Consider the following 27,763-nt stretch of genomic DNA (forward strand, 5'->3'; position numbering starts at 1 on the left):
GCTCTGAACAAAAGTAATAAGAGTGGTGCCCACACCTCTATGTTATGTTTAAAAAGGTCCAGAGGGACTGAGTCCGGCCCTGAGGCCTTTAAAGGGGTGCCTTTTCTTAGTGCGGCCTCTACTTCAAAAAGAGTCAATGAGAGGCTAAGCGTATTCGCTGACTCCAAGTTAAAATCACAGATCCCCTCATTGGCAGTTGGCAAGGGCGCCCCCTTTGGATTAAAAATGTTCCCATAATGTGCTTTCCAGGTGTCCCCTGGGATATGGGCCTGCATAGTATCCTTTTCTTCGCTTCTTAAACAAGCATTTGCAATGCAATAGGTCTCGCATTAGGAAAGTTTGAGCTATTGATATTGTAAATGACAAATTTTGTATTTATGTGTTGGTTTTGAAAATAGCTAAATTAATAGCTTTGTCATTTACAATGCCAATAGTTTTAACTTTCGCAAATGTGACAGCTATAGCATTTGTAATGCAATATGTGTTGTATTTACGTGACTTAGATGTATTGATATTACAAATAACAATGGCTTTTTTTTATAATTAATACATAAATAAAAGTTATTGTAATTTATAATGGCAATAGCTTAAACTTTGGTAAATAACTTTTGTGAAGATTATGTTTAGTGTATTTTATTGTGACGAAAATCCAGGAACAGAAGTGAAATATTAACACCTTTTTGTGACATTTGTAATAAAGCTTGCACAGATTGATGCTGTGGTGGCGCTGAGTGATGTTGTGGTGCCCCTGAGTGATGCTGTGGTGGTGCTGAATGATGCTGTGGTGATGCGACAGATAGAAAGAGCGAGTGCGATATATAGATAAAGTGAGGGTGACAGATAGATAGAGGGAGGGCGATAGATAGATAGATAGATAGAGGGTGATAGATAGACAGATAGATATAGTGAGGGCAATCAATAGAAAGATAGATAGATAGATAGATAGATAGATAGATAGATAGATAGATAGATAGATAGATAGATAGATAGAGTGATGGCGATAGAGTGAGTGCGATAGATAGACAGATAGAGTGAGGGCGATAGATAGATAGAGTGAGGGCGATATATAGAGTGAGGGCGCTACAAGTGTGGAGCGTACATACTGTTCATTGGGCGTATAGTAGACAGCCTTAGAGAGGGGGCCCGGTCTGGTCTTACACGGTCTACAACGGGCTTAAACGGGCCCTCCCTTGGCCCGGCCCGGAAGAGTCACCAGGTGCGGCCAATAGAGCGCCGCAGAGACTGCTGGGACTCGCAGTCCCTCTCCGTCAACCACCTTGCAGCAATCAGCTCCAAATTCCAGGTAGGCAGGGTATGGTAAGCAGAGCCCCAGACGTGCACAGAAACTGCTGGGACCTTCAAAGTCCGCGGCTCCCGCGAAGCGGGGGCCGCGAGTCGTGATAAGGTCCTAGGAGGCGGGGGCGGGAAGAGTCACCAGGTGCGGCCAATAGAGCGCCGCAGAGACTGCTGGGACTCGCAGTCCCGCTCCGTCAACCACCTCGCAGCAATCAGCCCCAAAAGTCAGCTCCAAGTTCCAGGTAGGCAGGGTATGGTAAGCAGAGCCCCAGGCGTGCACAGAAACTGCTGGGACCTTCAAAGTCCGCGACTACGAGCGGCTCCCGCGAAGCGGGGGCCGCGAGTCGTGATAAGGTCCTAGGAGGCGGGAAGAGTCACCAGGTGCGGCCAATAGAGCGCCGCAGAGACTGCTGGGACTCGCAGTCCCGCTCCGTCAACCACCTCGCAGCAATCAGCCCCAAAAGTCAGCTCCAAATTCCAGGTAGGCAGGGTATGGTAAGCAGAGCCCCAGGCGTGCACAGAAACTGCTGGCACCTTCAAAGTCCGCGACTACGAGCATATACAGTACTTCAGTGCCAGAACAATTTTCGTCAACCAAGGGCAGAATGGGGCAGGCAAACACAGCTCAGTCCGTATCTCAACCTGCCCGCAGCCTGCTCCCCCTCACCTGTTACGGGACTCGGTCCGATCCTGACAGGAAACCCAGGCGTTGAGGCAGGAGATCTCAGTGGCCGGCACACACTAGCGTCAACGTCCTCCAAGCGAGACTGCAACAAAATGCCCGGGAGCTCTCAAACAGTCCGGTAGAAATGAGAGCAAACCGCCATCAAACCATCAAAGCACCGACAAAGCGGAGGAGCCGGGGAAATATGCTGCGGTGCTTCAAAGGTAAAGCCGCAATCGCTGTTACCCCCCGTAGCCGCGCTCACTCAGCAGGATACCGGGAACCGTTAATCTGAGTCATTGAGAGTTTATTATCCACCACTATCCCTAAGCTCTGGGCTTGACTGGGTGGGCCTGGCATCAGTCCTAGCTCAGGAAGCCACCAGGCTTAAGTCCAGCATAAGATTGTCTTTTTCAAAGAGTACCGCCTCTGACTTGTCAGAGTGGAGCTTCAATTTGCCTTCATCCAACTGCAGACTTCGGGCATGGAGGTGTCAATCTTCGTCGGGGTATTGGGGATGTCATCAGAGAGGGAGGGGATGAGTTGGGGTTGCCATCGGCGTACAAGATGATACTGATTCTGTGGACTTGGATGATGTTGGCGAGCAGTGTCATGTAGATACTGAACAGTGTGGGGCTTAGCAAGGATCCCTGAGGGACTCTGCAGATCAATTTGGTGGTGGCAGAGGTGTTCGGTGCAAGCCTGACTGACTTAGTGTGGCCAGTGTGAAACAGACTGATCCATCAGAGTGAGAGAACAAGTATGCCTGTTTTGTGGAGGCATTCGATGAGGATGGGACGTTGTAGAAGGCAGTTGAGGGGTTGAACAGGATAAGTGCTACTGATTCTCCTGTATCCAAGATCAACTGGATGTCGATGGCGAGTGCTAATTTCATGCGGTGTTTGGTCCTGAATGCCAATTAGGAGGGGTCCAGGAGGCGTTTGTTGCTGAAGTGGTACTCGAGGCATTTGTTTATTTATTTTTTTATTTATTTTTTATTTTATTATTTTCGGAGTTTTATATAGCGCTTACAAGACCTGGGGGTATCAGAGCGCTTTACAGCATACATAAAAGTGAAAACATTAGCAACAAAGTACAGTGAGAATCAACGAGGATATTGGGGACCAAGAGAAACAAGTTCATTGTCCGGATGTATAGAGATGGCGGTTGAGGATCTAGTTAATCTAAGACTTTAGGTAGGGAAGCAAGAAGATCAGTTTGTAGTTAGAGTCTGCGGGTCTGCTGAGAGTTTCTTCAGAATAGGTGGTATGGTGGTGTGTTTCCAGCCAGCTGGGAAGGTATCAGTGGTGAGGGAGGTACAGAGTACTGGAGTGAGTTTAATACTGATGGAACCAAGTCCTTTGGAGGAAATGAAGTAAGAGCAAGTTTCCTTAAGGGCTCCCAGGTGGATGGAACACATAGCGGAGGTATTTTCTGATGAGGTGATGGTGGGTCAGCAGGTCATGGCATGGTTTGAGGTGTTCTTTTTGTCGAGTTAGAGGGCGGTGAGAATGAAGAGTCTGGTCGGACTGCAAAGCTGTTATATATGGTGCCAATTTTATCATTGAAGTACCTGGAAAGTTCAGTGCAGAGACCTGTGATTGGTGACAGTCGTGGACCCGGCAGCAGGGGTTGTGAAGTCACACACAATGGCAAAACTTCCTTTGGCAGCGCTGGAACTATTGTCAATTTGTTAGATCAGGGCTGAGCGATTGGTTAATCTCAGTTGCTGGTGATAGAACCGCAGCACTGACATGTAGGTGCTTCTGTCATATATGTTGTGTGCGTGTCTTAATCGGTGTTCTAGTTGCTTGCAATGGCGTTTGGATAGTCACAGTTCTTTGTTTTTTTTGTTTTTTTATATTTATTTTATTGGTATTTGCAGGTTACAAATTACATATACTGACAGAAGTTTTTATTCTTATTCGCCGCTGTTTTAAAGAAATAAGGACGTACAAACATAAAACATGTACCAACTAGTGGAGGCGGTTCGTTTGACAGAAATAAAGCCAATCCAAGATGGGGGATGGGGTTTTGTTTGACCTCATCGCTTCTACCTGGACTTTGGGCTAGTGTGATTATGGAGCCCACCTGCTATGTTGTTGGTCAACTGAGAGCAGTGGGCTTGAGGCGGTATCCTCTCTTGGAGGTAGAAGTGTGGATATGGTGGTTTGAAGGTGTCCATGTGCTTGTCCAGTTTGGACCACATCGCTCTATTGTGATGTTTGCCTGGCGTGTTTCTAAGAGTGACAGTGTCCGCGCCTCTTAGGAAGATCACCCAGTTGAGCCAGCTTTTGAAGGTGGCCTTGGAAGTGTCCTTCCAGTTTGTAAGTATTATTTTTGTTGCTGACGAGAGGAGAAAGTCAAGGAGATTTTTGTCTTCTTGCGTCTTGACTTCTTGCGAGATCTGTGCTGTGGCTATAGTGGCAAATGTCATTTTGATGGTGCTGCCTAGGGTATTGTTGGTGAAGACTAACACCTGTTTCCAGAAGTTTTTGACTTTTCTGCAGTTGAAGATGATATGTTCTAGGTCACCTTTTACTAGCCCGCAGTTCCAGCAGATGTCATTGTCCTTTAGTCCTACTGATGCTAGTCGTGCCGGTGTCCAGTAGGCTTGGTGGAGTAGCCAGAATTTTGTTTGAGCGAGTACTGGGGATATCATCGTCTTAGATGGGGAGGCCCACAGAGTTTGCAAATCTTGTTCTGACAGTTTAACCTTAGTTTGTGTTTCCCAGTATGTCGTTTTTTTATCATTAAGCTTGGACATGGAAGGTCGGAGCAGCTTGTACATCAGTGAGACCTGGTGACCTAACTTGTTTATGTTCTCCATTAGTTGGAAGAGAGAAGGAGTTTGTCTGTGTAGTTTTGTTTCAGTCAGGGCTGTTTTTATGGCTAGGAAGTTGTAGAGTTCTATGTCTGATAGGTTGTGACCTTTTTTCAGGTTGTTGAAGGTGTATGGTGTTCCTTCTGGTTCTAGTTGTATTGGGAATTGAATCCCTCTGCTTTTCCATACGCTCATGTCTAAGGTTTTACCTCTGTATTTGATCTTGTGGTTTCCCCAAAGTGTTTCCCATTGTGAATTTTTGATGCTGATCTCTAGTTTGCGGTCAATCATCAGTCGTGCCTGCTTCGTGGACTTTAGGATAGGGTTGTTATTGAGTGCTTGCTTGTTCGCGGTTAGTAGAGTGAGTGGGGCAGTGTTGTTTAGCATGGCTCTCTCTATGGCTAGCCAAGTTGGTGTGTATCTTTGGCTGGGTAGCACCCAGTGTATTCCTTGTCGGGCTATGAATGCCAGCTGGAACGTTTTTAGGTCCGCTAGGTTAAGCCCGCCTAGTTTCTTTGCTAATCTGAGCTTGCGGAGGCCTATCCTCGCTTTTTTACCTTGCCATATAAATTTGTTGATCATTAGGTCAAGCTTTTTATGGAAGTCTTCTGTCATGGGCAGAGGGAGCATGTCCGCCAGGTAATTAATTATTGGTGTGACCATCATTTTGATCGTTTCTATGCGGCCCCACCATGTAATAAACTTGGGTGACCATGAGTCTAGTAGGTCTTTTACTTTGCTCAGCGTAAGTGTCTCGTTCAGATCTAGAGTGCTCTTTAGATTTCTTTTGAATTGGATACCCAGGTATTTGATGGCTTTTGGCTGCCAAGCGGTACAAAAGGGGATGATGGACGGAGTGCTTGAACAAATCAAACACTCACCCCCAGTCAACTGATCTGGGTGTGAGTGCTCTCCATGCTCTCCATGCTCTCCACACCACTGGAGTCAAGCTATCCAGGCTGATGACGGCTGATAGCCAGAAACCGGTCCTTGGATGCTTGATTCCGGTCCAGGAAAGACATGGCTTGGCAGTTCGGGCTGGACTGTTCCCATGAGGCACAGGGTCAAGGCTGATTTGCATATGGCCATGTCTGACCTGGGTGGTGTGGAGTGCAAAAAAACGATGGATTTAGGCTCAGATCTCTGTACTGGGGTGAATGTATGACATTGTTCTGCATTCTGTCCATCAATTGTTGGTTTTGCATTTGTCACCCCGAGTGGGATGGGTATGCTCAGACGTGAGTCCCATGCTCTCCACACCACTGGAGTCAAGCTATCCAGGCTGATGACGGCTGATGGCCAGAAACCGGTCCTTGGATGCTTGATTCCGGTCCAGGAAAGACATGGCTTGGCAGTTCGGGCTGGACTGTTCCCATGAGGCACAGGGTCAAGGCTGATTTGCATATGGCCATGTCTGACCTGGGGTGGTGTGGAGTGCAAAAAAACGATGGATTTAGGCTCATATCTCTGTACTGGGGTGAATGCATGACATTGTTCTGCATTCTGTCCATCAATTGTTGGTTTTGCATTTGTCACCCCGAGTGGGATGGGTATGGTCAGACGTGAGTCCCATGCTCTCCACACCACTGGAGTCAAGCTATCCAGGCTGATGACGGCTGATAGCCAGAAACCGGTCCTTGGATGCTTGATTCCGGTCCAGGAAAGACATGGCTTGGCAGTTCGGGCTGGACTGTTCCCATGAGGCACAGGGTCAAGGCTGATTTGCATATGGCCATGTCTGACCTGGGGTGGTGTGGAGTGCAAAAAAACGATGGATTTAGGCTCAGATCTCTGTACTGGGGTGAATGTATGACATTGTTCTGCATTCTGTCCATCAATTGTTGGTTTTGCATTTGTCACCCCGAGTGGGATGGGTATGCTCAGACGTGAGTCCCATGCTCTCCACACCACTGGAGTCAAGCTATCCAGGCTGATGACTGCTGATAGCCAGAAACCGGTCCTTGGATGCTTGATTCCGGTCCAGGAAAGACATGGCTTGGCAGTTCGGGCTGGACTGTTCCCATGAGGCACAGGGTCAAGGCTGATTTGCATATGGCCATGTCTGACCTGGGGTGGTGTGGAGTGCAAAAAAACGATGGATTTAGGCTCAGATCTCTGTACTGGGGTAAATGTATGACATTGTTCTGCATTCTGTCCATCAATTGTTGGTTTTGCATTTGTCACCCCGAGTGGGATGGGTATGCTCAGACGTGAGTCCCATGCTCTCCACACCACTGGAGTCAAGCTATCCAGGCTGATGACGGCTGATAGCCAGAAACCGGTCCTTGGATGCTTGATTCCGGTCCAGGAAAGACATGGCTTGGCAGTTCGGGCTGGACTGTTCCCATGAGGCACAGGGTCAAGGCTGATTTGCATATGGCCATGTCTGGCCTGGGGTGGTGTGGAGTGCAAAAAAACGATGGATTTAGGCTCAGATCTCTGTACTGGGGTGAATGTATGACATTGTTCTGCATTCTGTCCATCAATTGTTAGTTTTGCATTTGTCACCCCGAGTGGGATGGGTATGCTCAGACGTGAGTCCCATGCTCTCCACACCACTGGAGTCAAGCTATCCAGGCTGATGACGGCTGATAGCCAGAAACCGGTCCTTGGATGCTTGATTCCTGTTAGAAAGGCGACCCCGGGGGAGGCAGAAGATATCTGACTGACCACCCCTAGGTCCACCTCTCCGTCAAGAAGTAGCAGAACGTTACTGAGAGGCCTCCGGAGTGAGGACCCTCTCCTAGGATCGCACAGCAGAGTAACCACACACTACAAATGGACACCACACCAGAGGTCGAGTTCGTAAGCTTTATCAGGAAATAAAGGCTGCTGGTTCCCAGCGAGATGTACAAGTAGACCGAGGGGTCTGTAAGGTCTCGTAAAAGGGGGTCAGGGTAGCGGGACAGTCTCGGTTGGGGTATATGAAGGGATACCCTGCGCACAGCTCTCAATCCTCGAGCCGGGGGTTCCGAGAGGTTGAGCCGCGGCAGCGCCAGCCGGCTCTCAAGATGGTTCGGCAAAGGTGGGCCGCGGCAGCGCCAGAAGGCTCTCAAGATGATTCGGCAAAGGTGGGCCGCGGCAGCGCCAGCAGGCTCTCAAGATGGTTCGGCAAAGGTGGGCCGCGGCAGCGCCAGCAGGCTCTCACGATGGTTCGGCTAAGGTGGGCCGCGGCAGCGCCAGCAGGCTCTCAAGATGGTTCAGCAAAGGTGGGCCGCGGCAGCGCCAGCAGGCTCCCAAGATGGTTCAGCAAAGGTGGGCCGCGGCAGCGCCAGCAGGCTCTCAAGATGGTTCGGTAAAGGTGGGCCGCGGCAGCGCCAGCAGGCTCTCGGGGTCTCTTCAGGTTGCAGGAAATGAGTTCTTCTGGGGTCGGCCGTGACAGCGTCAGTAGGGCTTTCCAGTCCAGGATACAACTGCCGTCCTACTCCGGGGCTGGCCCAGATATAGGACTGGAGTCCTTTGATGTCCGGACCCTCGCGCCTGGGGGTCAGAGGGGCCGGGAAGATGGTGTCCAGACACCCAGCAGGGGGGTGGAGCCAGCACCCAGGGATGCCGGGGGCGATCGATACCAGGCGTCCGGGGACGGTTGGAGGGCCATCGAAACTCCCCTCCTCCGGGATCTGTCGAGTGGCCACTCGACCACCTGGGTAGATCTTGGCGCCTCGATGTCTGGGCTTCGCTGGGCCTGGGCCGGGCCCGGAGCCACGTGGTCGTGACGTGGTGGGCCCAAGATGGAGTCGGGCGCGGCCTCGTGCTTAGGTCGTGAGGGGCCCACGATGGAGCCAGGCCGGTAGGGGGGGTCCGGGATGGTGACCGGACCAGCAATGTTGGGGCGTGCAGTGTCGGGCAAAAGGGCTGCCCGATGCTGGGTGGAGGGCCGATGTCGGCCTGGGCCCTCCATGCGGGAGGGGTAGGACCACGCCATGAGGCCGGGTCCAACACGCGTCCCCCCCAGCTGAAGGCAGGGGAGAGTCACCCATCTTCTTGGGGATTCTCCTCGCCGAGGCGGAAGAATCTGGAGAGGCCGTCAGCATTGGCGTGGTCGTTGCCGGGGCGATGCTCCACAGTGAAGTCCATCCCTTGCAGGGAGATGGACCATCGCAACAGTTTCGGGTTTTCTCCCCGCATCTGCATCAACCACCGCAGGGGCCGGTGGTCGGTCTGGACCCGGAAGTGGGTGCCGAAGAGGTAGGGCCGGAGCTTCTTTAGGGCCCACACGACGGCGAAGGCTTCCCTCTCGATGGTGCTCCAGCGCTGTTCTCTGGCTAGCAGCCGCCGGCTGATGAAGGCAACGGGAAGGTCGATTCCCTCAGGGTTCACTTGTGAGAGGACCGCCCCAATGCCGTGCTCCGAGGCGTCGGTTTGGACCACAAACTCTCGGCTGTAGTTGGGGGCCTGGAGCACAGGGGCGGTGCACATGGCAGTCTTTAGAGTCTCGAAGGCTGCTTGGCACTCTGGGGTCCAGCACACCTTCTGGGGTAGCTTCTTGGAGGTCAGTTCTGTGAGGGGCCCCACAATGCTTCCGTAGTCTTTTATGAAGCGCCAATAGTATCCTGTGAGCCCCAGGAAAGCTCGGACGGCTGTTTGGGTGATTGGGGGCTCCCAGGCCCGGATGGCGTCAATCTTTGGCTGGAGGGGAGCCACCAGGCCGCTCCCCACCTGGTGTCCCAGATACGTCACGGACCCTTGGCCGATCTGGCACTTGCTGGCCTTTATTGTTAGTCCGGCCCGTTGGAGGGCCGACAGGACCTCCCGGAGGTGGGTCAGGTGTGCATCCCAGCGGAGGCTGTACACCGCAATGTCGTCTTGGTAGGCGGCGCTGAACTCTTCTAGCCCGGCCAGCACTCTATTCACGAGTCTCTGGAAGGTGGCCGGGGCGTTTTTCATGCCGAAGGGCATCACCTTGAAATGGTAGTGGCCATCAGGGGTCGAGAAGGCTGATCGCTCTTGCGCTCCAGGGGTGAGGCCCAATCTGCCAATACCCGGCCGTGAGATCGAAGGTGCTGAGATACTTCGCAGCCCCCAGGCGATCGATCAGTTCATCCGCCCGGGGGATGGGATGGGCGTCGGTCCTGGTGACGGCATTCAGCCCCCGGTAGTCAACACAGAACCGGAGCTCCGGGGGCGTGCCGGGGGCGGCGGCTTTAGGGACCAGGACAACTGGGCTGGCCCACGGACTGTCGGAGGGTTCGACTACCCCCAGCGCTAGCATCTTGGCCACCTCGGACTGGATGCAGGCCCGCACTCGGTCGGGCACTCGGAAAGCTCGATGTCTTACAGGCGGGCTGTCTCCGGTGTCTACGTCGTGGACACACCACCGGGTGACTCCAGGGGTGAGGGAAAACAGATCTGCAAACTGCCCCAGCAGCTGCCGGCAGTCATGGTGCTGCTCCGGGGTCAGGGTGGAGGAGAGCATGACCCCTTCGATGGAGCCGTCCTTCTCAGTGGTGCTCATGAGATCTGGCAACGGTTCGGAGTCGTCTTCAGCTCCGTCATCGGTCGCTAACAGCAGACTTAGTTCGGTGCGGGCAAAGTGCGGCTTGAGCCGGTTAGCGTGTAGAACCCAGAGGGGGTTCCTGGGGGACTCCATGTCCACCAGATAGGTGACGGGGCTCTTGCGCTCCACCACTTTGAAGGGCCCCGTCCACTTATCCTGGAGGGCACAAGGTTCAACCGGGGACATGACCCAGACCTGCTGGCCCGGTTCGAATTCGATGGACGAGGCGTTCTGGTCATACCAGCGTTTCATCTCCTCCTGACTGGCTTCAAGGTTGGCTTCGGCAAGTTCCCGGAACTTCCGAGTCTGGTTGCGGAGGGTCAGGAGGTACTGGTAGACATCTGGTGGAGCACCTCGGACAGCCGTCTCCCAGCCTTCTTTGACCAGGCTGAGGGGGCCTCGGACCGGGTGCCCATACAATAGTTCGAAGGGGCTGAACCCCAGGGACTTCTGGGGTACTTCGCGATAGGCAAACAGGAGGCAAGGCAGCAGAACATCCCATTTGCGTCGTAGTGGCTCCTCTAGGCCCTTGATCATTTCCTTCAGTGTTCGGTTAAACCGCTCCACAAGTCCATTCCCTTGGGGGTGATACGGGGTGGTGAACTTATTTATATGTGACCCCGCACTGTTGCCACAGGGATCGCATATACTTGGAGATAAAGTTTGTACCCCGATCACTCACGACTTCTCGAGGGAAGCCGACTCTGGAGAAGATCCCCATTAGGGCTCGACCTACTACTGGGGCCGTGATGGTTCGGAGGAGGATGGCTTCCGGATAGCGGGTGGCATGGTCCACCAGAACGAGGATGAAGCGGTGCCCTTGAGAGGTGCGGGGGTCCAGGGGCCCCACGATGTCTATCCCCACTCGCTCGAAGGGGGTGGTGACCACGGGAAACGGCTGAAGCGGGGCTTTGACTTTCCCTCCGCTCTTCCCGCTGGCTTGACAAGTCGGGCAGGATCTGCAGTGATTGTGCACATCGTTGCGCATTTTCGGCCAGTAGAAATGAGTCACCAGGCGGCTGTAAGTTTTGTCCTGCCCCAGGTGCCCGGCGAGGGGCACATCATGTGCTAAGTTCAAGAGGAAGTCTCTAAATCGGAGGGGAACGACCAGCACCGGCTGGCCCCTAGTTCGGCAATCTTCTGCTCACTGTAGAGAAGGTCGTTGTCCCAATAGACCCAGTGGGACCCCACAGGGTCTCCAGCGGCTTGAGTGGCGGCTTGTCGTCGAACTCCCTCGAGGGAGGGACAGGTGCTCTGTTCTTGTCGGAATTGTTCGCGGGTGGGGCCACCTTCTTGGCGCCACTGAGCTAGTTCTGGAAGGTGGCCGAGCTCGGTGATTTCCTCATGGCTGGGCCCCTGGGGGCCGGGTTCAGGGTCGGTGTCCTCGGGGACGGCGGGCGGTGGAGGTGCGGGCCACTCCGGCTCCTCGATCGAGGCTTCCTCCGTTGGGGTGGAGGCCCGGGCGGACATGGAGTGGGTGGTCGCGCAAACCCACTCGGGAAGGCCTAGCATCCCCAGATGCTCTCTCCGCTCTACGCCGGCCCAGAGGGAACTTTCCAGGTCGTTCCCGAGGAGGCAGTCCACGGGGGCATCGTCTCGGACAGTCACTTTCAGCATGCCCGACACCCCTCCCCACTCGAAGGGGATGCGGGCCATCTGGCACAAACTTTCAGAGTTGTCCGCCGACCGCACTGGGCACAAGACGTTGGGAAGAATTTGTTCGGGGGTCACCAAGTGGCAGCGGACCGCCGTCACGCTGGCTCCAGTATCCCGGAGGGCTTCGGCCCGGCGTCCATTGATGGTGACCCATTGGCGGTATTTCTGGGTGTTACCTGGGATCGGGTCTCGGGGGATCATGTCTCGATCACCCAGGCATGCTAAGATCATGGCTGCGGGCTCCCACTCGGCCTGCTCGGTGTCGTCGCCCTCTTCTTCGCCTCCCTCTGCACTCAGGGCGGCAGCCGTGATCTGGCGGCTCGGGGGACCGGTGGTGCCGGGTCGCTGGTTCATCGGGCAGAGAGGGTCGTTCGCATAATGGCCCTGTCGCTGGCATCTGTGGCACGTCACATTCGGGCGGGGCACGGGTCTTGCTGGGGGGCCTCCCCTCCAACCCAGGGATGGCGACGGAGAGGCAGGGGATGACCCCGCGGGGGTGTCTCGGCCCCTGCTCTGGCCTCCTCCGCCGCCTTGTGGTCGGTGGTTCCCCGGGGATCCCCGGCCGTAGTCTCCCATCGGACTCCGGGGAACTCGGTTGCTCACCCATCTATCCGCCTCGACAGCGAGTTTTCGTGGCTCTGTCAATTTGCTGTCGAGGAGGTGCTGCCAGAGTTCGACGAAGCAATTATTGGAAAGATGCTCCCATAGGATGAGGTCGACCAACTGCTGGTAGGTGGTGACCTGGCAGCCTCTGATCCACCCTTCGAAGGCTCTGCTGTAAAAGTTCACGTACTCCACCCAAGTGGTACCGGGGATTTTTTTACAGTCTCGAAATCGCTGCCGGTACATTTCGGGGGTGAGTCCGTAGCGAGTGAGGAGGGCGGTCTTCATGTGTTCGTACGAGGTCATCTCGGCGTCGGGGAGCTCTAGCAGGGCGTCTCTCCCCTCGTTGATGAACTTTCCCCATAAGCCGGCGCCCCAGTCTTTGAGGGGTACTCGATGGGCGGTCATGGCGACCTCGTAGGCTTTGAACCACTGTTGGATGTCGTCGTTCTTATAGTATTCTTTGACGACCTCCTTGGGTATGTGCACCTTCGTGTCCACCGGCGGGGGTGAGGTCTTACCCCCGGCGGTGCCGGTTTCTGTTGTCTTGGCCTTGATTTCCAGTTCTTTGAGGCCGCGCTCATGCTCGAGCATGAGTTTCTTTTCTTCGAGGTCTCGTTGTCTTCGCCTTTCCTCTAAGTCTCCTTCTAGCCGTAGTTGCTCGAGGGCTAATTTCCTTTCTGCCAGCTGTATCTCTCCTTCTTGTCGGAGTCGGGCGAGCTCCAACTCGTGGAGCCGGTTCCTCTCTTGTTCTCGGGCGTCTCCGTGGGGGAGGCCCGTGTCCAGGTTTGCGGGTCTTTCCCCCGCTGGGTTCGCGTCGGTCTCTGGGCGCCCGTTCGGGCCCGGGTTATCTTCATTCTGGGGCGGCGCGTTATCGGGGTCCGCCCAGGCTTGCAGGACTGATTTAAAGTCCTCTTTGGTGTTGAGGCCCGTGGTAGCGATGCCTAGGTCCTTGCAGAATTGTTTTAATTCCTTGTGGCTGTAATCCTCCATCTTTTCTTTCTGGAATTCCGCAGTCGGTCTGGTTTCCTGAGTAGTCATGGTCGCGGTGTGTTTTTCTCGGTAGTGAGCGAATTACTCTCTGTACGATCTGCGTTGGCTCGGATCCCGTCGCCTGCCACCAATGTTAGAAAGGCGACCCCGGGGGAGGCAGAAGATATCTGACTGACCACCCCTAGGTCCACCTCTCCATCAAGAAGTAGCCGAACGTTACTGAGAGGCCTCCGGAGTGAGGGCCCTCTCCTAGGATCGCACAGCAGAGTAACCACACACTACAAATGGACACCACACCAGAGGTCGAGTTCGTAAGCTTTATCAGGAAATAAAGGCTGCTGGTTCCCAGCGAGATGTACAAGTAGACCGAGGGGTCTGTAAGGTCTCGTAAAAGGGGGTCAGGGTAGCGGGACAGTCTCGGTTGGGGTATATGAAGGGATACCCTGCGCACAGCTCTCAATCCTCGAGCCGGGGGTTCCGAGAGGTTGAGCCGCGGCAGCGCCAGCCGGCTCTCAAGATGGTTCGGCAAAGGTGGGCCGCGGCAGCGCCAGCAGGCTCTCAAGATGATTCGGCAAAGGTGGGCCGCGGCAGCGCCAGCAGGCTCTCAAGATGGTTTGGCAAAGGTGGGCCGCGGCAGCGCCAGCAGGCTCTCACGATGGTTCAGCTAAGGTGGGCCGCGGCAGCGCCAGCAGGCTCTCAAGATGGTTCAGCAAAGGTGGGCCGCGGCAGCGCCAGCAGGCTCCCAAGATGGTTCAGCAAAGGTGGGCCGCGGCAGCGCCAGCAGGCTCTCAAGATGGTTCGGTAAAGGTGGGCCGCGGCAGCGCCAGCAGGCTCTCGGGGGTCTCTTCAGGTTGCAGGAAATGAGTTCTTCTGGGGTCGACCGTGACAGCGTCAGTAGGGCTTTCCAGTCCAGGATACAACTGCCGTCCTACTCCGGAGCTGGCCCAGATATAGGACTGGAGTCCTTTGATGTCCGGACCCTCGCGCCTGGGGGTCAGAGGGGCCGGGAAGATGGTGTCCAGACACCCAGCAGGGGGGTGGAGCCAGCACCCAGGGATGCCGGGGGCGATCGATACCAGGCGTCCGGGGACGGTTAGAGGGCCATCGAAACTCCCCTCCTCCGGGATCTGTCGAGTGGCCACTCGACCACCTGGGTAGATCTTGGCGCCTCGATGTCTGGGCTTCGCTGGGCCTGGGCCGGGCCAGGAGCCACGTGGTCGTGACGTGGTGGGCCCAAGATGGAGTCGGGGGCGGCCTCGTGCTTAGGTCGTGAGGGGCCCACGATGGAGCCAGGCCGGTAGGGGGGGTCCGGGATGGTGACTGGACCAGCAATGTTGGGGCGTGCAGTGTCGGGTAAAAGGGCTGCCCGATGCTGGGTGGAGGGCTGATGTCGGCCTGGGCCCTCCATGCGGGAGGGGTAGGACCACGCCATGAGGCCGGCTCCAACAATTCCGGTCCAGGAAAGACATGGCTTGGCAGTTCGGGCTGGACTGTTCCCATGAGGCACAGGGTCAAGGCTGATTTGCATATGGCCATGTCTGACCTGGGGTGGTGTGGAGTGCAAAAAAACGATGGATTTAGGCTCAGATCTCTGTACAGGGGTGAATGTATGACATTGTTCTGCATTCTGTCCATCAATTGTTGGTTTTGCTTTTGGCTGCCAAGCCAGTCCTATATTCCCTAGTACCTCTTTGGTGATGTGGACATTGAGTGGCATGCAGTCAGATTTGTCTTTGTTGAGTTTGTAGCCTGAGTGATTGGCATATGTCTCTATCGTGCTCATGAGTGCTGGTATGGATTCGGCAGGGTCGTTTGTCATCATTAAAAAGTCGTCCGCGTAGGCCGCGATCTTTGCTGTAGTATTGTTTATCATTATTCCTGCGATTTGACTGTTTGCTAGGGTGTCTGTGATCAGAGGTTCTAACGCCAGTAGGAATAGTAGCGGGGATAGAGGGCACCCCTGTCTTGTGCCTCTTTCAAGTATGAACGGGGCGAAGGATCCGCCGTTTATGGCAATTTTTGCTATAGGTTTTTTATATAACGCCATGACTTTCTTCGTGTACTCGCTCCCTACGTTGTATTCTTGCAGGCACTTCTCAAGGAAGTGCCAGGAGACCCTGTCAAATGCTTTTTCGGTGTCTAGTGTTATAGCTACAGCCGGGTGTGTGGAATTAGAGGAGTGTTCAATCATCTGGCACAGTAGTCTGGTGTTGTCATGTGACATGCGTGATTTCATGTACCCTACCTGCGTGTTTCCAATTAGCTGGGGTAGAATTTTGTTGAGTCTGGTGGCTAGCACTTTTGCGTATAGTTTGCAGTCTAGGTTAATAAGCGATAAGGGGCGGTAGTTTTTGGGCCATTGTGTGTCTTTGCCTTCTTTCCTGATGACTACTATGTCGGCTTGTGACATAGTTTCTGTTACTGTGCCCTCCTCTGTGCAGTGGTTGAATGCTTTTGTCAGGACTGGGGTAAGAAGATCTTTGAACTTATAGAAGGGTCCCGTGTAGCCGTCTGGTCCCGGTGCTTTGTTGTCTTTTAATGAGCTTATGGCAATTGCTATCTCTGATTCTTTGAAGTCTTGGCCTAGCGTTCTGGCTTCTTCGTCTAGTAGCTTGGGTAGGTTGAGTTTTTTAAAGTAATCTGTGTAATTGGTGTATAGTTCTTTATAGAACTCCCTGAAGGTTTGTAGGATTTCCGAGTGGCTTGTATGTGTTATGTTTTGCTTGTCTGTAATATTTGATATGGAGTGCTGTCTTTGTTTGCGTTTGAGGTATGACGCTAATATTTTCCCTGCTTTGTTGGCCTCACACAGGTTGATCTGTTTGTATTTCCTGATCCACATTCCTGCCCTCTCACTGATGATTCTGTTGTATTCGTATTTTTTACTTGTGAGGGTTAGATGGAGATCTGAGTTTGACGTGCCCTCTATGTGCTTTGCTTCTCGTAGTTTGATGTCGTTCTCTAACTTGTTTAGATGCGCATTTGCTTCTCTGTCCCTTCTGGCTTTGATTTCTATCAGGTTGCCTCTTATGGTCGCTTTCAGGGCCTCCCACATGTATTTTGGGTTGGTGTCCTTTGTGTCATTTTCTGTGATGTAGTTTTTGATCGCTTTTTCGATTGTGTCTTTGTCCTCTTGTCTCGCTAGAGTTATGTTGTTGAACCGCCATTTTCTGGTAGTGTGGTCGTTATGTCTGCCTGACAGGTGTAGGCTAATGCAGGAGTGGTCTGAGATCGTTCTAGCTGCTATATCTGTATGCTCAGTCAGGTGTATGTGTGATTTAGAGATGAGAATATAGTTGATTCTGCTATAAGTGTTGTGCGGGTTGGAGTAGAAAGTATAGTCTCGGGTGTCTGGGTGCTGGAGTCTCAATGGGTCTTGTAGCTGCAATCTATTGCAGATATTTTTCAGGGTATTGTGGGAGGCTATTGGACTAATCTTGGCTTGTGACTGCCTATCTAGAATGTGGTCTAGGACTAGGTTGAAGTCGCCTGCAACAATGTTTAGGTTGTTTGTGTGATGCTTTTCTAGTTTCCTGGTTACATTCTCCCAAAATGCTGTATCATCAGTGTTCAGGGCGTATATATTTGTTACTGATATTGTATCCTCTCCTTTCTTTAGTCGTGTGTGCAGAATTCTGCCCTCATCATCATGATCTACACTTTCGATAGTTATTTTGGACTTAGAGCTCACTAGGGTGATTACTCCTCTCTTTTTTCCTATCGCCGGTGAGCAGGCTAGGTGGCTTATCCAGCGCGTTTTGAGCTTACTCGCATCCTCTGCTGATAGTTTGGTTTCTTGCAGGAGGATGATATCTCCCTTTGTTTTTGCTAGGTAGTCTAAAATCTTTTTCCTTTTAACAGGGTGGTTCAATCCCTTTACGTTCAATGATACAACCTTGAGATCTGATTGCAGTGTCTCTTTGTTACTCATTGCAGTATGGTGTTGGTCGTAGTATTTTAGATTTCCGGGTACATGGGGAGTGTTTGCTATGGTTATTCTTGTTGGATGGTAAAGTGGTCATGGTGTGCGTGATTTGGTCTCTATTCCTGTCTTGATTTGTGCCTTGGGTAGTAGGTTTGACTAACGTGACAGACGTGACATACAAAGCTAAAACTACAAAACAAATATAACAGACATAACAGACATAACTGCCCTCTCCTTTCCCCCCCCCTGTCCTTCCCTCCCTCTCCCCCCCCTCTTCTTTCTTGTGTTGGAAGCGTGCGACAGCAATGTCCTCTGCTCCACGCTTCCCCGGGACTTAGCTAGGGTTGTCGATCTTGTTATAAATTGTCTCCCGTGCTCCCTCCCACCACTCTTTGTCTCTGGCATGACTGTACAGGCATACCCATTGATCCTCTTGGCTTATTCATTAAAAGGATATGTGTTTTTAAGTTCCGCATATTTGTTCTTGACGTCTCGTTCTGGAGCCTGTTGTACTTCCGTAATTGTTCACTTTCTCGTGTTGTTGGAGGTCTGCACGTTGCTTTTAGTTGAGGTAGATACGTTGCTTGGCATATTCAGTGCTAGTGTCTACATTCCGCTTATTTGAGTGAGGTAGATATGGTTGATTAATCACGCTCGATCGTGCTTATTTCGCCATCCTCTTTCATTAAGTGAGGTAGATATAAAGACTTGGTGGTTTTCCCAGTGTTGAGAACCTTGATGAATTAGTTCGTTCATTCTATTCTGTGGTGTCGTCTTGTGATGCTCTTCTTTAGGTCTCGCCTATTCCATTCTGCAGGAATGAATATGCGAGTCTAATGCCGCTAAACCACCGCTAAACCAAGACTTAAACCCAAGGCTCTCAAAAGGCTCTCAAAAATCGGATTTCCAACAGTTCACGTGAATCACGTGACCACATGCACGCGCATTTCCCCACATGAAAGGCATCAGCCTCGCTCCCACAGGCTTCCCCAGAGTGCGCTCGGCCGGCCTCTGCCAGTTCTCCTCCCCTAATTATTCACTTCACTTTTTACGGCCACAGGCCGTGACTCGCATTTCTACTCCCCCCTGGTCTCACTGCTTCACACTTGCCTTGAAGGCAATCTGCTTCTCCGCTCTTCAAAGGCTCTGCTTCACGGACGCTTCTCTGGCTCCCACATGCAGTGATCCGAGTTTCTCAAATGAAAACCGAATTCAGAACACCCACCCAATACCCTCGGGCGTTTTTCTTTCCCTCGTTAAACAATCTTGTAGTCTCTCCATTTCCCCATGCTCTGCCTAGCTCCTTGCACGCCCCTCACCTCCCCCTCAGCTCTCCCGTATTACAGCTAGTTCGCACCTCCAGCTGTCATCCCCTCCCTCCACTCCACAGCCAGGCTCCGTTTCAAAGGCAGCCAACCTGGGAAGCCACCTCTAGTACAACTCGCACACACTAAAATATTGATTCTTTTGCACAGTTTCAATCTCCTGATGCAAATATTTGATCTCTCGTTCACAAATATCGGATTCTGTTTCTGCGCCATGTGCTCAGTTCACATCGCAGGGCACAAATCACCACAGCATTGTGGGCCGTTCATCCTTCCAAGGTCGCACAAATGTCTGCTTTTTTCAGTGCCAGGATACTGTTCACGCTGAGGCTGAGTTTACAAATGCACATATTCGTTTACTCTGTGTCTGCTTGGCCTTGTTAGGACAAGTAAATCGACGCAATGTTTTGCACAACTTCGTGCCAGACAACCACCCACGTATTACACTTAAATAACCATGAGTTTTCACTTGTGAGTGTAGACACTACTTAAAAGGAGGACTCACTCACGAGTGTGCACAATCGTTTTGTAATCCAAAACTCAGTTATAAGCGCACCAAAACGTCCAGGGCAAATTCGTGCACAAAGTTCCCTTTCATTGGCACCATCTTTGTGTGGAAACCTTGCTCGTGCATGCAGAGAGTACACATGAGTTCTCAGTAAGAAGTGCACACAACAGTCCAGGTGAAGTCTCATTAGTGGCTTGACACAATGCAGCAGAGAAGGCAGTCAGTGCAAACAATATTCAAGGTTATCTCACTAACATGCTCAAGCAGTACGGAGGGTGAGGTCCTCCCAGTGACTGCATATAATACTCTGAGTGAGATCTCTCCAATGAATGCACACATCACCCTAGAATTTATTTTAGTTATGTGTGCACACAATGCAGCAAAGAAGGCCTCACTACTCTGTGCAAACAATATTCAAGGTAGTCTCACTAACGTGCACAAGCAGTTTGGAAGGTGAGGTCCAGCCCGCTCAATATATTTATTTTGCATAGCTCTGTCTTGTTTCCATATTCCCAATGTTTGCCACATGCTGGCCATTTTCCTCTGACTTCACATTCTTTCTTCCTCTAATGTTTTGACCTCAGTAATGTTTTATGCTAATAATAACCATTGCAGCGTGCACGTCTTTTTTATACAACGCAATGGAGGCATTACCAAACTCCGCACTACCCATAACAAACGTCTCCTACATCTCCCACCTCCGAGCCCCTCCATCCACGTCACCTTCTGTCTCAGACAAGACTTCATTACATCCCCGGGATTCAAACCCCCTCCCGCCCAATCTTGATGTGTGCGCGTGCTTGCAGCCCACTAATGCTATTGTCGTCTCCCCGCATCGCATCCCTTCCACTAATCCCCTCTTTGAATCCCAGCTACATTTTTTTTCTTGCGCTTAATGTCTCTCGCTTTCTTTCTTTGACTGCCTGTCTCTCTTTTTCTTCCATTGACCTTCTGTCTGCCTGTCTTTTCTACTTGGCCTCGCTCCTCTCTTTATGCTTCTGTCTCACTCCACTACCTGTCTCTGCCTCTCTCACTAACCACTGCCTAGCTTGCCTCTCTCTGTGACTGCCTGTCTCAGCTTCTCTTTCTCTTTGACTGTCTCTCTCCTCTACCCCTCCCGTGCGCGTGCTCTCTCCTGAGTCTGCTGCCGGTCTCTCTCTCTTTGACTGTATGCCCCCCCTTGCGTGCTCTCTCCCCTCTACAGCCCCCCTCTGCCTTGCGTTCCATGCCACAGTCTCTCCCTTTATCTTTCCTTTATGGCTGAGGCCCCACCAGCCAGAACCAAAACAAATCGCAGAAATATTTTTGAACGGGCGAGGGATTCTGCGAGTCAGCTTTCCATGAAAGAAAGCCACAGGGAGGGGGAGCTCACACCTCACGGGCGAGTTTATGGCACCCCAAAACAGTTGTCCCCAGCTCTCACACCAGAAAACGATGTGGAAGACTGTAAACGGCCTTCAAAGACCATCTTCACACCTCAGGACATGCTTGGGGGGCCATTACTGGGTGGGAGTGGTAGGGTAAGTCGCCAGGGCCTCCATACCAACTGTCCTACCAGATTCTGGCGGGGACTCTCCAACCGTACCGGTGCTCATAAAGTGTGCGAGTGCGCCCGGCAGGCGTCTGAAGAGTGGAGTTACAATCTGTATGTATATGTCGATGGCGTTGAGCGCTTTCTTCAGCGAAATGTATAACCTACAGGCAGTAGGTCTGTTTCCTGAAGCGTGGACTCTTACTTTTAACTCTTAAGATAATATAAAAAGTGACGTAATGTGGAGAAATAGCACCGACCATTGCTCAAGTACTAGTAGGCAATTCAGTTTGTGATATGTGCTATGTTAAAGACCCGCAGCATTTTTTATGTAATAGTCCGCGCTCGAGCGCATCCCCCCCCCCACACTTCTTATCCAGGTCACAATACTAAAACCACATGCAGTGATCCGAGTTTCTCAAATGAAAACCGAATTCAGAACACCCACCCAATCCCCTCTGGCATTTTTCTTTCCCTCGTTAAACAATCTTCTAGTCTCTCCATTTCGCCATGCTCTGCCTAGTTCCTTGCACGCCCCTCGCCTTCCCCTCAGCTCTCCCGTATTACAGCTGGTTCGCACCTCCAGCTGTCACCCCCTCCCTCCACTCCACAACCAGGCTCCGTTTCAAAGGCAGCCAATTACTGTTTGCATCTTTCCGTGGTACCGAAAGAGAGACATGCAAACACACACACACATAGACACACGCGCGCGCTCTCTCTCTAGTTGCCTCCCCACCCTCTCTCTCACACCGAGATTCATATAGGCACAAAACACAGACTCAAATACGGACAGCCACAAATCAGTGCAAACAGATGATAAACACAAAATGAAAGATACAGACACGAAATGCACAAGGAAAAATAAATAATCACAGGGCAATGTAAATAGGTGATACACACACACACACACACACATTACATATTCGAAATAATCAAACAAAACGAAATAGGCTGTGACAGAACAGAATGTAGCTGGCTTCAATATTTGTCACCCCATCCAACCCCCCTCCCGCACCCTTCCTTCCAAGCATCCAGCATGTCTATGTTGGCACTGACATGAGCTCATATCATAGTTCATGTGCAACAGTGTTTGAGGGGTATTTTGATATTTCCTAGAAAATATAATAACATTTCACTTTGTGCCTCCATCGGTCCTTGGGGTCCAAGAAGACCATACTCACAGCACCACTCAGCACCACCACTGCATCACTCAGCACCACCACAGCAGCACTCAGCACCACCACAGCACCACTCAGCACCACCACAGCATCATTCAGCACCACCACAGCACCACCACAGCACCACCCAGCACCACCACAGCATCACTCAGCAACACCACAGCATCACTCAGCACCACCACAGCACCACTCAGCACCACCACAGCATCACTCAGCACCACCACAGCATCACTCAGCACCACCACAGCACCACTCAGCACCACTCAGCGCAACCACAGCATCACTCAGCGCAACCACAGCATCACTCAGCGCAACCACAGCATCACTGGTTCAAATATGTTCTCTCAATGTTTCAAGCTTTATTACAAATATCACAAAAAGATGTTAATATTTCACTTCTGTTCTTGGATTTTCATCACAATAAAATACACTGAACATAATCTTCACAAAAGTTAGTTACAAAAGTTTAAGCTATTGCCATTATAAATTACAATCACTTTTATTTAAGTATTAATTATTTAAAAAAATTAAAAGCCATTGATATTTGTAATATCAATACATCTAAGTCAAATAAATACAAAACCTGTTGCATTACAAATGCTATAGGTGTCACATTAACGCACCAAAATCCACATGGTACGGTAGAAACCGTACAATTTCTCCTGTTAAATTATGTTACCAGCCCACTCGTCATCAGAGTCTAAGTGTCTAGATTTACCAACTAGCGGTAAGGCAGTGACAAAACCTGAGAGTTGAGTACAGATAATTGCACACAGAATGTACAAGCTTTTATAACACTTGTATTAATTTATTCTTACCTCCATGTGCCGTTCAAGTTCTTGAAAGAGGGTAACATATTTATCCAGTCTCATAAAAGGTTTGCTAAGGCTTGTGGTTAACATAAGAATCCCTGGGCTGGCTGCTCCTTGATTTTCCATACATGTTTCCAATTCTTCGCTAAAAGGAAACATTGAAAATAAACAATGCTTAATGCTACTGTTAAAAACAAATGCAATTTCCACTTCTTAACAGTTAGGTAAACTCTACTTTTGAGTATCCAGAACAAACTACAGAATAGCTGAAGATCTAGTTTCTCACAGAACCACATCATTCGTCCTTAAATTTTCAAATGGCTAAAGTTGTGCTGAACCAACTCCTCCTGCTGCTCCATGAAGCACTTCAAAAGCACCAATGAAGTCTCATTCAGATACCGTGAAATAAGAAAATGTAGCATAGGCCCTGACGTTAAATATTCCACACAGGATATTCGAAAAAATTATCGGACATAGTCTCTTATTATGTTTTCGTGTATTCCTTTTGTGAACTCTGCTGGCTATTCACAGAGAAGTATATACAGGTGACATAAATTTCGTACCTTCGTGAGGGGCATCTTCAAAGCTATAAAAAATTACCACAATACTTTGTTATCTGCATCTCATAGTCGCAGGATACTTCCATCACTGGTGCAGGTACACCATTTCATTCACATGGATGTCAGCAGTGTAATGACATTTTCTTTAACATTGTTCATAATATGTAAACGGTATTCTTTATGTAGGAAATATAAAAAAGCGGAAACCCGAAGTGTGCCATATTAAGGCAGACTGCAAACCCTATCATTGCAATGATTCATATCTAATTAACCGGTATTGGGTGAAACCAGTGCTAATGCAATAGCTTTGCTACGTTTTGTTTGCAGATTTGTAGAGTGCACTATCACCCGGGAGGGTATTCTGGTGCAGAGCAGGTGTGAGTCTAGGCACACCTAGGGCTAGTGGGACTACTCAAAAAGCCAGGTCTTCAGCTCCTTGCAGAATTTGAGAAGTGAGGAGGAGGCTCTTATGTGTAGCGGCAGGTCATTCCATGCTTTAGGAGCAATGTAGGAGAAGACTCGACTGCCAGATCTGGTTTTCCGTCTGCGTTGGATTGGAGTATGAGTCTGGAAATGTGGAGGTTTTCAGATAGTGGAGTTTACATAAGCTACCATTATGTCAGAGGACAAATCATTACTGTAAACTTGTCTATCTCAATGTTTTCATCCGGTCCACTGTGGCAGATTTTAAGTTTTCCCCTGCTTCACAATAGTCCCTTTTCACCATCACAACTGCACATGCACACTGTGGTTTCTTGCACTTAATTAATTTTACATCTTCTAGTATATACATTTATGACCAAATTTACAATTTTTTATGCCTCCGAGGAATTCACAAAGGGATTCAGGGCAGGCGTAAGCCCATTTAAATTGACAGGAATCTCCGCCGTGAGTGTGGAATTCTTCACACCTGTAAATCCCACTAAAGGAGGGAGGAATACCGGGGTTCCATGGAATGGTTAGCCTTGGAAGTATGGGAATGGTCCCAAACAACTGGGCATTCACAAACCCCCCTATTCTGCATTCCGACCTGGAGAGGGTCGCTTTTTACACCACTACAGTGGTGGTATAAATCCCATTTCTTGGTGGATATGTGAAAGGTATCACCCCGCATTTGGTGGGACGGAGAGAAAAACTGGTTTCCTCAGGGAGAACAAAAAGTGTGCATGTGCATTGTACGTTTGCACAAGGGCTCCTATGTATGGACGAAGGCTGTGATGCCAGAAACCGGTCCCCGGAAGCTTGTCTCCTTCCCAGTATAAGAATTGGCTTGGTAGTTTGGTTTGCCCTGTTCCCATCATGCACTGGGACAGGAACAGACTAATTTGCATATAGCCAGGTTCTGAGCTGGGATGGTGCAATGAGCTAAAAAACAGGTGATGGATTAAAACCATGATCTCTTGACTTGGTAAGAGTATTCTGCATCATTCAGAAACTCTGTCCATCACCACCCCCTTTTTCCAAAATCGATTTTATCCACACTATGTGTGGGAGGGTATACTCAGACGTGAGTCCCTTGCTCATTGCACCATCAGGATTCAAGCAAGCCGGGCCGACGAAGGCTGTGATGCCAGAAACCGGTCCCCGGAAGCTTGTCTCTTTCCCAGTATAAGAATTGGCTTGGTAGTTTGGTTTGCCCTGTTCCCATCATGCACTGGGACAGGAGCAGACTAATTTGCATATAGCCAGGTTCTGAGCTGGGATGGTGCAATGAGCTAAAAAACAGGTGAAGGATTAAAACCATGATCTCTTGACTTGGTAAGAGTATTCCGCATCATTCAGAAACTCTGTCCATCACCACCCCCTTTTTCCAAAATAGATTTTATCCACACTATGTGTGGGAGGGTATACTCAGACGTGAGTCCCTTGCTCATTGCACCATCAGGATTCAAGCAAGCCGGGCCGACGAAGGCTGTGATGCCAGAAACCGGTCCCCGGAAGCTTGTCTCCTTCCCAGTATAAGAATTGGCTTGGTAGTTTGGTTTGCCCTGTTCCCATCATGCACTGGGACAGGAACAGACTAATTTGCATATAGCCAGGTTCTGAGCTGGGATGGTGCAATGAGCTAAAAAACAGGTGATGGATTAAAACCATGATCTCTTGACTTGGTAAGAGTATTCTGCATCATTCAGAAACTCTGTCCATCACCACCCCCTTTTTCCAAAATGGAACGCTCAGCACAACAGGAATTGATAGTCACTAAAAAAAAGTTACCTGACTTTCCATGGAATCTGCAAGGAAATAAGCACCTGGCACAGGTTTCTGTGCGAGTTCCTGGGAGTTTCTCTGAACCCCAGAAAATAGTAGATTTACAATCTGCACACTTTTTCTCTCCCCTCACGATATCCTTCCACATAGTCAAAGAGTAGATTAAGTTGTGACAATGGCCAGCTTTTAGCAAGACAATCTTGTTTGCCTCTTCCCAATGGCCCAGGTTCTCATCCTTCTCTACTGTATGCTTCACCAGTCTCCCCTGCTGCCCTGGGACATGTAAGCGTTGCCGCTTCCTCCACCTACTGTTCTTTCTTTCTTTCCTTTATCACTCTACACGATCAAATGGTGCACTCATGTCAAGATTGCCAATAATACTCACTTCAGTTCTAAACTAGGTGGCCCCGCTGACGAGTGCTAAGTTTTGGCCCACCGACTAAAATTTTAGGTCCAATTCTTCAGCTTTTCCGTTAAGTTCTACTCTACCATACTCAGTTTGGATACTATATACCTCATTCCCTACCTTCCACCACTTTCCTCCCTTACAGACTATCATTTCGGCTCAGGAGGTTTTCTGTCTTCCTCATTCTCCCACATGATTGGGATGCATGGCCAGTTGCTCCCTCCTTTCTGACAAACATCACTCCTGTGAGGACCCCTACTTTGCCCCCCATAGCCTTCATCAACTGATGAAGGCTATGGGGTCCCTTAGGTCTTTGAAACAGTAGATGCAACCTGTGTGACCTTAGGGGGACTACTATCATCTGTTCCCTGACAAAATATCTCAAAGGCCTCTCAGAGTGGTCTCAGTGAATAATAATGGCCTGTCGAATACCTGACGCTAAGAAGGTATTGTCCTACCAGGATTTAGAACAAGAGGATAAAGCACAGTAGCAAGAAATGCACTCATATCAAAAAGAGACAAGAAACTGAAGAGGGACTGGGTAGAGAAGGTTATATCCAGCTGTCGGTCAACTTACTCAGTCAGATGCCGCTCAGTGGATACTACTCTTGTGTCTCGAAGAAATATGTTGTGGTCATTCTGAATTGGAAAACTCTGCTCCAGAGATTATGGACAAAAGCAAACAGAAGTTGTATCAGTCTATTTACCCAATTTAAACAAATTGCTGTCTAAAGTCCTCACGGAATTCAGAATAACTATGAGTTTCATTGGAGGGGACTGGAGTTTAGCACAGGATCCGGTTCTTGACAGGATCAGTCCAATTGATGCCCACAATGACAAGGCAATGCTGAGGAATAACACGAGTGACCATGGCCTGTTGGACATCTGGAAATACACGCACCCACTGGAGAAGAAATACTTTACTTTCCTTTGCTCATGGAACACAATTGAGAATACACTAATTTGATATTGCTTTGACTGCTACACGTTATGTTACTGTTAGCAACATTCAAGAAGGGTCTATCTTGAATCATTCTATATTGATGCTGGACTTGGACTGTAATTTGCTGAGAAGGAAGAAAAAAGAACATACGGCATTGGATCATTCTATAAAACACTAACGACCCACACAGCAGATACGACAGACTAAAATAGAAAGCGGCTAAAAAAAGCCAAAATGGCCCTTAATTGATTGTTTACATCAAAAGAATAATATACATTGAGCGAACTGTACTATGCAAATGGACAGAAGGCCAGCAATCTTGCGGCGCCCGAGTTCCAACAGTGGGGGGAGTCATTGGCAACCCCAGGAGTAAACATTCAACATGGGACACTGGCGTGGTTCCCTGGAAAAAATCAGATACTTTTACCAAGTGCTATAGGAAGCGCTCCAGTTTTGAGACAAGGGATGACTGGCAAGGGAAACAATTTTCTTTCAGGTCTTCAGTCTACCTACAGTAGCACAAAAAGGCAGTGAATATTAATAGAAATTGCCAACTTGCTGTACAATTAAGCACCTGGGAAGGATGGCTATTTTGGGAAATTCTACAAGTGGGCAAGACCAATCTTGCTGACATTCTTCTTTATGTTCTTATAGAAGTGGAGCGTACTCAATCAATCATTTGTAAAGCGCACTACATACCCGCAAGGGTCTTAAGGCGCTGGGGGGAGGAGGAGCGCTACTGATCGAACAGCCAGGTCTTGAAAATCCTCCTGAAGATCAGCAGGTCTTGGGTCTGTCGTAGGCTCAGTGGGAGGGTGTTCCATGTCTTGGCGG

At 50.3% G+C, this 27,763-nt stretch overlaps 1 protein-coding gene across 3 annotated transcripts in view; it reads right to left on the minus strand.

The window, feature by feature from the left end:
* The window catches only part of ARHGEF6 (Rac/Cdc42 guanine nucleotide exchange factor 6), a 1,071,863-nt gene that overhangs the window by 360,366 nt on the left and 683,734 nt on the right, over positions 1–27,763 (minus strand). For all 3 annotated transcript variants that reach the window (XM_078688613.1, XM_078688614.1, XM_078688615.1), the window contains one exon: positions 22,819–22,957. In XM_078688613.1, coding sequence (XP_078544739.1) covers positions 22,819–22,957 — 139 coding nt within the window. The remainder of the gene's footprint in view (positions 1–22,818; positions 22,958–27,763) is intronic.

This window comes from Lissotriton helveticus, chromosome 4_1 (assembly GCF_964261635.1).
Source record: "Lissotriton helveticus chromosome 4_1, aLisHel1.1, whole genome shotgun sequence".
NCBI classification, from domain to species: Eukaryota; Metazoa; Chordata; class Amphibia; order Caudata; family Salamandridae; genus Lissotriton; species Lissotriton helveticus.